Below are 12,240 nucleotides of genomic sequence, written 5' to 3'. Positions count from 1 at the left end.
TTTTGGTTCACACCAATTTTTACTTTTCCCTCCATTCTCTCCCGCCAATAGCGAACAAAAAAATAATAATACACACGCTACATTACCAAGGCCCCACCTGTCATAGGAATCCAAGACCGAGACTAACATCAGTCAAACAGATCGTGATGAGGTAACTGCGCAAATAAAATCGGAAACCTCCCCCATATCAGCGTGATTCCCTTCCTCGTCTCCTAATGGACTCATTGCATGCCCGGCCGCCGGTGGCCAAGGCATCACCCCGAGCTGATCAAGGTTAGTTCCCGACCCACTCTCACACAATTCATCCTCACTTGCTCCCTACTCCACCGATCTGTTCTCTTAATCAGTTCACATCTCTCGCCAGGCAAATATCGCTGCCAGATTCTCCAGATCCGTCTGGTACGTGGTGGCAAACAATCCTGCGAGTTCATGAAGTTAGTGCGCTGCTCCTTATCTCATCTCATTGTTGCAATTCATGCCCTCCGTATTGGTTCTCATCTGTTTTTTCACCCACCAATCGATATACAGAGAGATTTCTTTTTCTGATTTTTTTGCGCAGTTACCTCCTCGCGATTTGTTTTCGAGAACAAACAGACAACACCGGTGCAGGCTCTCTCTAGGATGGTGGAAGACGACACTTGGACATTAGAAGGAAGGAATAGGATCAAAAGTGTAAATAAAGTATGCAAAATACAATATAGGTTGTTTTGGAAACTACAATATATAGCACATGGAGATTTGAAAATTACTATTCAATCCAGGAGAGACGCCAAACATAACAATTTGGATAGGATCCATGGGAAGGGGTAATCTCTGGCGGACATAAGAATCAAGATATCTTAGTAATAAAACAATGGTAACTTTTGCAATGAGTAAATCGAACATATGAATCCAATGAAGAGATCAAAGCTTCTATCAAATTTTCTCTATAAGTACTATTTGAAGCATCTTTCCTATTTATTTTGCATTATATCATCCCTGCTTATGTTCTCAATATATCTTTATGATGCAGGGCTGCTGACAACCTGGTATGAGGAATACTGCTGTGCTGCCCTCCATTTTCCTGTACAGAAAGTCACATTTTCACTTTCAGATAGTAACAAACTAATAATCATTATTCTGTCAGCTTCTTGTTGCAATTTGTGCTCTAGCTCGAGATACCAATTCAAGTTATGTTGCTTGTGGACATTCCAATCTTGTTGGACCGGTGAGTTGATTACAGGTTTTAGGATGGCAATTATTCTGTAGTTTGCAGCGACCTCCGGATCTTTTGTGGTCCAGAGTCCAGGATTAACACAAGTAGTAGTATGTTACTCCTAGTGATTTTGCCTTCAGCTTCGCTGTTACATATACACATTCTGTAAATTCTATTTCAGTTATGGGGATGGTTATCTCACACTTAACTGTTGGCATTTTATTTCTACTTTTGGTGAGGTGATTGTGACAATGGAGCATGATGAAGCAACTATAATAGCCAATATTGATTATTCATTGACTGAGCAGCGGAGGTAAGCAGAATAACTCGCTTTTCCATGTCGTTGTTCTCAGCTTGGTGTAATAGACCGATATTTTGTTTAGGCAATTTCTTCCTCGGCGAAATCAATGATGTGGAGATCTTTAAAAGTTGGTGGGTGTCTAGGGATTGGGTTCCATGTGGACTGTCCAGATTGCTCGGGTAGGCATGATCCGTGAAGCAAGAATCGCTGATTGCGAAGGCAAGCTCATGCTTCGGTTCCTGAGATGTTGTATGTGCCACATCTTTGCCTGTAGTTTGCACTGCAGCCACATAATGTGTGAAAAGGAGGCAAAACCAATAAGGAGAAATATAACGTGTGCAACTTCCTGAGTTGTGAAATAATCGAACCCCAAGGAATAAAAATCATTGTTTTTTACTCAAACCTCTATATTGGATGTTGTTCGTATTTTTTCAACATGTGGAGGTTGTTGGTCTACCTGTTCGGTTACCTCTGTTATGGTTAACATGGCAGGGAGATATAGGTGTCTTGGATTTTGTCAGAAACAAGATAGGTGTCCTGGATCAAATGGACCCCATTTTTCGGCTTGTTTTGGTCCTTACGTCAGTGGAGGCTATAAATGAATCATCTGATGTCTAAGAAATAACTACTAATGGTGAAGAAGGCTTCACAGATTGTGATGATCCTAGTGCGGATGAAAATGAAGATGATAAGTTTGTTGCTCATTCCTTTCTGATTCAATATATGCTTATTCATCATCGTATAAAATATATAATTCATGGTTCTATATATTCAATTGAAAATGCAAAAACAAAAGACTGTAAGAAGAGGAAGTTGAAACATATTTGGAACCTTCCAAATAAATTCTGCTACACACAAGGTATATTTCCATTACCATATACAAAATGTTCAAAATATAGTGCTCTAATGTTTATGTATCTACTGGTCATCTTGGCATCAAAATGTTGTTCAGAACAAAGAAACTTTGCTTAGAATGTTAGTGCACGTCAGGGAGAAAACTTCTACTGCAAACAAGCTGGCATATTTTCATAATCATATACAAATTTGTGTTCAAACTGTAGTGCTAGCTTGTTGATTTCTTTATACTTCTTTTTTGCTATCAGTGTGTTGTCCAGACCCAAAAAATAACAAAACGTGCTAATGCAGCCTATAATAGTGCTCAAGGTGGTTTGTTGAGTTGGTTGGGTGCAAGTGAACTACATTAAGAGTGCTCAAATTCATTTCATATGTTCCCCTGTTTTTTCATTGGTGGTGAGCATGATTCTGCCAATTATTCCCCTACTTTGGTTTTCTCTATCAGGCAGGAACTAAAGTATTCTTGAAGAGCCTGAAAAACCATAACATCAACGTAGATCTTGCTACAATTATAAGTTGTGATCCTAAATTTAAACTTCATGGTGCTGAAATTAGAAATGAATTATGGGAAGTTCATGTCGATATGGCACTTGTGAAAACTAAAAATTTGGTATAGAGTCGCAAAAACTGCAGTACCCTCGGTAATGCAGAAAAAACGAAGATTGCATGGCCTTCAACCTTTGTACGTGACTCATACCTTGACTCTATTACTACTTGCATCATGTTAATGCATTGTGTGTTAACAATTCATTTTGTTTTCTTGCTTGTAGATTCAAAAGATAAATGGATGAGTATGTGGGTGCATGGCAAGTATATTGCAGTGAGGATGTTGATGTTCTGGCATGATGATGATGATGATGATGATGGATTCTTTCAGTTTTAGTTAAGTAGTAGGGATGATGTTCCTCCTGGATGTTGTTCCTAGGTTCAGTTATCTTCTTAAAGTTGTAGGGATGTTGATGGATGCTTTCGGTTTAAGTTTCGGTGTCAAGAAAATAGTTAGATTATGCATCACATTTGGATGATGTTCCTCCTGTAATATACACTATTGTAATCCAACAGTTTTATCTAATATATGACTTCTTCCTGTCTTGAGCATATTCTTTTTTTCTCATAATTATTACTACCATTATGTGGAGCATTAATTTAATTGTTGGCAATTATTTATAGATACAATAATATTATCCACATTATATATGTACGAACACATGAAGCATTGGAAATTCTCCGTAGAAGCAATGGAATTTTGAGTCCAGTACATTGAGCACCAACATATATAAGTGTTGTAGAAGTCCATTTTATCTGTTGTAGTCTTGCAACGGTCCTTTTACCAACGGCGATATAAGCGTTGCATTATGTGCTAGCAACACTGGATAAGGCTATGCATCCCAAACCGTTGGTAAAGTCACAAGCAACGCATATTTGGACTTTTAGATACGGAAAAATGCGTTGCTATACGGGGGGGTCATGTTGTAGTGATATCTCGCTTCTAGTGAGACATAGCCTCGCTCACATAAAGCGATGTAGTAATGGGTTGGCCAAGTGGCACTGTCCGTTCATTTTGGTTTTCGTTTGTTCGCTTACTTAGTTCACTCCTCGATTTTTCTTCTTTTCTTTATATATTAAAAAAACTAAAAACATACATTGAAGAATAATCTCAAGTTTGAAAAAAGGTTTGTGCATCGTTAAAAAATGTTGGTGCAACATTAAAAAACTGTTGATAGCATTTAAAAAATGTTTCAAGAGGTATTTGGAAAAAAAATGTTTAACAAATATTTGAACAACAATGTTCAAAAACATGCATTTGAAAAAATATTAATCATTCATTTGAAAGTGGTAAACGTGTTAAAAAATGACTGCAATGTATATGAGAAAGGTACAACATCTAGGGAAAAAAAGTAGACATCCAAACATACATATGAAAAAATGTTAATCACGTATTACAAAAATATTAAATCCTAATAAAATGCTTCTGGTGTAAAAATGTACAAGATGTATTGAAACAAGTTGACATCGAAAGTATATATATTTAGAAAAGTGTTAATCATGCATTTGAAAATGTTAACCGTGTATATAAAAGTTGTTCCACATGTGTAAGAAAAATGTACAATGTGTATGGAAACAGTTGACATCAAAAAAATATGTTTGAAAACCTATTAACCATTTATTTTAAAAAAATATGTTTAGAAATGTTTACATGTATACAAAAAAATGTAGAACGTGTATGGAAAAGGAAATTGCCATAAAAAGGTATATTTGATTTTTTAGATCATCTATTTGAAAAATTGTTAATGATGTATATGAAAAATATGGACTTGTGTACTTCAAAAAAAAATCTTGACCATGTATTCAAAAGAGTGCTCAAAACATGTATTAAAATAAAAATGTAAATCCTGTATAAAAAAAGTTTCACGTGCATAAAAAATTGTAGATTGTGTACTGGAAAAGTAGACTTGTGTTAGGAAAAAAAACCAATGAAGACCGACAAAGAAACAAAACAGAAAAGCAGAGAAAACATAAGGAAAATTAAGAAATTTTTTAAGAAGAAAACTAGTAAAAACGAGAAAGAAATAAAGAAAACCAGTGGAAAAACAAAGAAAAAAGAATAGGAAAAGAACAAAGGTTATGATTTGAGGAATAAAGGTCCTGATCCATAACTAAATTAGTCATCTCTCCAAAAAACATAGTGTGGTGAACAAACTACTGTTGCGTATGATCTAATTGCAGTGTTTATGATATATTCATATATGATATAATTGCATATAGGCATGAGCATCTTCAACAGACGCGCTAGATAAGCCGTGCGCTGGAAAAAACCGGCTATTCAGCGCCCGAGAGGCCGTTTGGCGTGCTCCAGCAGGTGCGCGCACAAGAAAAAGTGGCATCGCGCGCGGTAGTTTTGGCGCGCATCGTCCAGCGCGCTGGTTAAAAGCCACGTGTGGGCGCCCTCCAACCACCACCCTTTCCCTCCCCGCGCCTTCTCCCTTGCCTCTTTCGGTGCCCGCCGACGCCGCACCTTCTCCCCCGGCTCGTCTAACGCCCTACCGCCGCTGCGCCTTCTCCCCCGCCTCTTCTGGCGCCCTGCCATGCCGCCGCGCCCCTGGAGCAGCTCGGCTTCCGCGGCATCCGCTTCCGCCCCTCCAGCATGTATTACGCGGAGATCCGCTCCAGCGATACACGCCTTGGGCACGGAATGCTATATTTTCCAGCGCCTGGTAAAGCAAACGCCCTCCTGCGGGTGCTAAAATGCTATTTTCGACACTGAAAAACAAATTTAGCGTGCCGCACAACCACACGTCTGTTGGAGATTCTCTTAGGCCCTTGTATATATAAACCGTTATCCAACATCATCTATAACTAATAGTCCATCCGAGACCCAATATACAACACGCATCTCTAAGTATTAGCTAAAATAGGGCATTACATTAAGCAAAAACAAAATTAAGCTGAGGCCATCTGCAAGTCAGTTGTTTATGGTGTTTGATACTACACGCAACAAAAATGCACCACACAGGTCAAGTCTACAAGATCACAACATCAACATAACAAGATGGATGTAATACCAGTCAAACAAAATAAGCACCGATAATTGGTTGGTGGCTTGTGGGGCAGTTGTATTCTCAATCCATAATTCTCATCTTCCCCTTGGCACCACCTTTCTTGATGGGATGGTTTGGAACAGATATTTGAAATAAGTATTACAAGTGTACCCGATGAAGAATTTCATCACATGTATATCTGAAAATAAACGCAAAGGTTCATATAAAGTGACAAACGTCTCGCCGATTGGTCCTGCTGAGAAATATATATCCATTACAATGAAGCATCACATATTAATTTACGAGTGTTTATCTAGACGACAAAGTTCAGTAGAACATCCTTATATTTCGGATAACTTCGCATAGTCCAGGGCGCTCTTTCCTTCTAGTTTGTTTGAGAAATAAAGTCTTAAATACTCTCCTACTTTCATTGTTTTGTATAATATCTTCTCTTCTGCAGTTTCCAAAATTGGTGAAATAATTCCATCATAGTTTGGGATTTGAAATGCTGATATGGATAGTCGCTCCTTGTGGGCATTGATGGTGACCCTGTGCTCAATGCTCTTGTACTTCCCATTTGTCATAATCTATAAGTAATAAATAGATTGGATTCAACAAATATCAAGTTCCTCGTCTATACCCTTGAAAATAGTAGTTTCTTTGTCATATAAAATTGGAAGTAGTTTGAGACTACAGATGACATTGTCTAGGGAAAAGTAATATATACACCATTCAACTATTGCTTTGTCTAGAGTGTACCGTCCATCCCCCGAAAAAGATGACATCGCTTGTAAGGCCTTAATTTTGTTGTCTTGTTTGATAAAGAATTTACAGAAAAAATAGAAGAAGATAGCGGGAAAAATGTTGAACATTAACAAGCTAATTTTTGTTTATTGCAACATAATCCTATTGAAAATTGAATATTAAGAAGCTAATTTTCATTTATTACAAGATAATCCTATTGAGAACCAGAGAATTAATAGGAACAATAGTAACCTAGTACCTTGTACAAAGAGAAAACAATGAGTCTTTTCCTCAAGTAAGAATGAGCATCCTCAACTAAGTTTCCTACATGTTGTGTGAGGGCTACAAAGGTGGCTCGATGACTCGCTTTTTTGCTTAGGTGGACTATGCACTTTTTCTGCCCTCAAACTACCAAAACATTTAGAAACAACCCTAAGCAAAAATCCTGCTTATTTTTTCTAGACCAGCATACGACCTGGTAAAATTAACGATTTAATATGTGATGCATCAATTGAGAAGTGCTTTTACAAACCCAAGTAGCAGAGCTATTTAGCACAAGATGACATGTCGGACATACGCACTTTCATTTGGTGGCGGAAGGATGGGTGTGTGAGCGTGTAAGCACATGTGTGTGTTAGAGTTTCATAAAGGAGATAGTAAGTTGTGAAGTTGAGGATTTCTCCCACCCAAACGCAAATAAGGATTGCAAAGTTTTTACTATTTTTTATACCATTTAGTTTCAGATGCTATACAACTAGCTTAACATGTCTTTAGAATCATACCTCAAGAAGGTCGCCCACATTCACCAATAGTGCATCACAATGTGGTTTCACGGGAATCCATGCACCATGCCTTCTAATTTGTAAGCCTTGAACTGAATTAACTTCTAGCAGAATAGTTAGAAAAGATCCATCGGAATGTGGTGACAAGCCTAGAACCTTTTCTGGGGTTGACGTGCATGGAGGGTAGTAGTTCATCCTGAGAAATTGAGACGCAAGTTTGTCTGCCACCAATTTCGGATCAACTTCTAGTGTTTTTGCAATCAAGATGGCAAGAGAATGTGTGAATTTCATCACCTCTGAAGAGTACTGTTCAATACAATTCCTGGGATCATAAAAATAATAATGTTTCTCTGTTAATGATGGGCTTTGGTAGATATTGAAATGCGTTGGATTTTATATGACCAGGCCTAGCTTGTTTTTGTACCAAGTGCAAATAACAAGCCCAATAAAAAATTCATTGCTTGTATAGTCCCCTACTCGGCCCTTTGTTTGGTCATTACCATGAACCATAAAAACTCGGTTGCTAGATATTGATGCTGAAATTTTACCCAGAAGACTTATATCAATTTGTTTTCATAGAAAACTTAATATTTATTAGTTCCTATGGCCGATTTTAGTAAAATTTGCAACTTCTAAGTTTCATAACGAACAATATTCAACCAAATTGTCTAGGGATAGGTAGAACATCAACAATAAAGGCAGCAATATTTTCTAGGTTGTTGTGAGGTTGATTTCGTTTGGTGAGGCTGGTGTCATATCTATACCCATGCATAAACGTAAAAGCTAAATCACAGTAGTTTACTTTGAGAGATGCGTAACATTGGAAAGGAATGAAATGATAAGGCCAACATAAATGTTTGGTACTCTTCTCTTTGGCCTATGAGTGTATATTAAAAGGGTAATGCATTTTTTAATGTAATAATGTAATAAACACACAACATGTGGTTCATATGCATAAGAAGATGAATAAATATCAAAATGATGCTTCAAAGACCACACTCACAAAGATGGCACACTATGCGGTGAAACTAATTAAGTTCTTAGTTCAAAACTTGACATGGTCAATCCGTTTACCAAAAGATCACATGCAACCGAGTCAATCTTCTAAGTTTTAAGTATCCAATCTCGAATCAACTTGAGCGTCTTTGCCAAATTAATATATTTTCTTAATCTGGTGCTTAGAATAGAAGGCAGACATTTTCCTTCTCCTTTCTTATACATTTAGATATCCCAAGCATACAAAGTCTGACCTGAAAGTATGAGGTTGACTTGGCCAGTAACTCATATCACGAGCTTGGGGTGGTTGAATGAAGAGGGCAAACCTATCACCCCATTCTAGCTTTTGATCATCAGAGACAACAAACACTTGGCCATACCCTTGAAGATCCCCTAGGCGTTGAGCATATTCATTCTTAACTTCGAGGGGGAGTTGAAAGAAATTTTGAATGTCCTGCTTTATACCCGTTATGACTTCATCCGGTATTCCATGATTTACAACCTGAAAGCTCAATAGTTGGGCAAACAATAATGTTTTATCAAACACATTTTCAAGGGATGGAATGAATGAATCTACAAAATAATATTTAGAGAAAAGTATGGTTTTTCTCTCAACTAATTCCGGATTTTGTCTTTGAACTCCAATATACTAGATATCTTTGACCTTATACTTTTGAAAGTGACTAATCTGGTCCCTAACAACAATCGGAGCAATATGACAAATGTAGTTGCGATTATTTCCCCCATGCATGTGATGACCGAGTTGCACAAAAATATGACAAATTATGAAAAAATACCAGGAAAAGCATTCAAGGGAAGAAAGTAGTAATAAAATTGAAAGATGTGATCGAAGGTAAAGAACCAGACCTAGACCCAGACCCAGACCCAAAATGTCTCCAGGTTGCGCCACGGAGATACGATAACATTATGAATGAAGAAATATAAATTGTACTGGTTGATTAATATTGGCCTCAAGTACCTGAAAGAAGCCCCACTCCGCACAGGCAAATCTGAGCTTGGCGGCCTCAGCTTCAGCTGACTCGGCGCTCAAGAGCTTGCTGAGGTCGATCACCGGAACCTCGTCGGACAGCTCGGGGAGAACGGCGTGCGCGTCGATGTCCGGCTGGATATACCGTCCGATCTTGTCGACCGTCAGCTCGCCGGCGGACGCCACCAGAGCCTGCACGCTCGTGACGGGAAGCGATGTTCCCACCTTCGACCAACTGCTCTCGCCGGCGCTACCACTCGCTGCCTCCGCCTCCATTATTGGTGTAGCTACCTAGTTCTCCACGACGGGTCTCGCTAGTCAGGCTACAGCCATCGATCTGGCTATTATATACTCCGTAGCAGATTGTTAACTGAAATGTAATGTCAACTCCTGCTAAGGCTGCCCGTAATGGGTACATGATATTAAGGTATGATATTACCTCCGTAATGCATAGTATCATATACTAGTATCTTAGATGACCTTATTTATTGTCATGCATGACACATAGTAGCATAACATTTATTATGATACGGTATCATGATATGATACTCAACCCTCCCTTTCCACATTTAATTCAATGCCACCTCAGCAAAATAGTCTGGTTGGCATGCATGATACTAGTTATGATACTCCCATTACGACCAGCCTAACGACGCTGGGGCGGACAGAAGGTGGGCATGTGATGATTACATGCGCACACATCATGATGTGAACGGATGGTCAGAGTAGAGCGTACTCCCTCCGTTTGGTATTGGTTGTCGCTGATTTAGTACTATAATTAATATAAAACAGAGAAAGTACCATGAAAGTCGATCACGATTATATCTTCCCGACTTAGGGCATGTACAATGGTTGATAAGATAGTCTTATCTTAAGTTTTACATGTAATTTAGAGATGACAAAAAAGAAAGTATGCAATGGGTCATCTCTTAGCCTTATCTTCAATAACTAGCAATTCCTACAAACGTGGTGAGACATATTGTGCTAAGAGATCATCTCTTGTCTTCTCTTAAATAAGAGAAGACAAACCTTTTCTTATGAGCTCTCTCTCCTCCACCTCATCAATGATCCTACGTGGCACTCTTAAGATAGCACCATTGTACATGCCCTTAGAAAATGCGAATGATTCCTTGGCCGGCTCGTCCGGGAAGCGCCGATGCTAAAAAATATGCCCGTCAGCTAATGGCTGAATTTAATGTATTGGCCACTTGCAGATCTGCGGTGGCGTGATTAGTCCTGGCCATCTCCGGCTCGGCCCTGTCAGCCCACCCAGGGCCGGCCCTAAAATCCAGGGCCTAGGCCCGATGGTCTTGCCCATGGGCCGGGCTTGGGCCTGAGTTTTGAGCCCACCAACAGGGCCTGGACGTGCTTGGGCTTGGCATATTGGCATTTTAAGGAAGAGGCCCGGCCCACGCCCCTAAGCCCTAGGGGCTTTTCAGGGCTTTTTACTAGATGGGCCGGGCTTGGGCTTGAAAAGTAGGCCCAATGGTAGTGCCTGGGAGGGCCCGGGCCTCAGTTTTCTGCCATGGGCTTTTTTAGGCCCGACCCAAGCCCGGCCCGGCCCATGGCCAGGTATAGGCGTGATTCAAACATGCCTTTGCAACATCACTCAGGATTATTTTGAACTGATATACCATCTTCAATGCGGACGTCCATATCAAACATCATATCCATCTGCGAATTGTTGGGGACCTATCCGTGAGTAGTGATGTGAGAGCGGGCCATTCAACCGCTCGCAATCATTTCAAATCGGATTTCAACAAACCGGTTGAATTACATCAAACACGACAGAATTAAGCAAAGTTTGGATATAATTTACATAAAACGAACGATATTTCATCCGCTTAACTAAACTAAGCCCACGACATCAAAGTAATTATAGAGAATAGCATAATTCATCCATAAATAGTATGCAAACATCTCTGGTACAACAATAGTTTAAATTGAACGAGATAACCAAATGTTCAACAAGTTTATGATTTCAAATTTGACGATACTAGGATAATCAAAGCCGGCACATGTCGTTCCACATATGTGTGTGAATGACCTGCCCCCGATCCTGTAGTACATCACGGTAGAGCATGCAAGCCATACAACATGCAGAGCAACATTGAGTGAATGAATGATTAACCAACATGTAGAGCAATAACAAGAAAACTTACGATCTCCATGGACCCACGCAATGGCCATATTGCCCGCACACATTTAACCGTGTTGCAAAGCTTCACGACGAAGTTTTAAATAGTGTACCATAGATGCCCTAACGACGTTACATTGCATTCATGGATGATGTGCATGTCGTAGGGCGCAAAGTGATTTTGCGCATGAAACGAACCATGCACGCACTGCCAAAAGACAGAGCCCCTTGAGTTCATGCCTACAAAGTACGCATATACGGCCAACCATGCATCACACAACAAATCATCCTCCTTCACTGAGTATTCCGCCATTGTGTTTAATCTAGAAAAAAACATGAAGTTCAAACATAAACTCAATGACATTTGACCGAATGCCTACCAGGCGTGGTGTCCACCATGGACATCGTCGACACTGGCGGTGAGATCCCAGGTGGACGGCGGCATTGTTGGTTCGGGTTGCGACGTCCTACGATGCCTAGTTGGCGGCCCGAGAGGTACAACAACGGTGTCAGACGAGGAGGATGCAGATGCAAAATAAGGGGAAGTAGGGGCGGAATGGAAGTGAAGTGGATCTGGAAGGGGGATTTGAGTGGGTTGGGGGTGTCAGAGTCCTATCTGACGGTTGTCTGGACTACCGCAAAATGCCCCTCCCCTGTTTTCTTTTGATTTGCATGTAAATGGATGTTCGGACCGCTCCGTGAA

At 39.8% G+C, this 12,240-nt stretch overlaps 1 protein-coding gene across 1 annotated transcript; it reads right to left on the bottom strand.

Annotated features, from left to right (window-relative positions):
• Window positions 1–6,024: 6,024 nt before the first annotated feature.
• Window positions 6,025–9,695, bottom strand: LOC119358796 (S-norcoclaurine synthase 1-like). Its single transcript, XM_037625211.1, has 4 exons — window positions 9,392–9,695; window positions 8,667–8,914; window positions 7,417–7,738; window positions 6,025–6,477 (listed from the first exon to the last, which is right to left on the bottom strand). The coding sequence occupies exons 1-4, from the start codon at window positions 9,674–9,676 to the stop codon at window positions 6,232–6,234; spliced, it is 1,101 nt and encodes a 366-aa protein (XP_037481108.1). The 5' UTR covers window positions 9,677–9,695; the 3' UTR covers window positions 6,025–6,231.
• Between the last annotated feature and the right edge of the window lie 2,545 nt (window positions 9,696–12,240).

Source organism: Triticum dicoccoides, chromosome 2A (genome assembly GCF_002162155.2).
Source record: "Triticum dicoccoides isolate Atlit2015 ecotype Zavitan chromosome 2A, WEW_v2.0, whole genome shotgun sequence".
Lineage (NCBI taxonomy): Eukaryota > Viridiplantae > Streptophyta > Magnoliopsida > Poales > Poaceae > Triticum > Triticum dicoccoides.
Note: the sequence above shows the minus strand (reverse complement) of the source record. Positions and strands in the feature narration are given on the sequence as shown.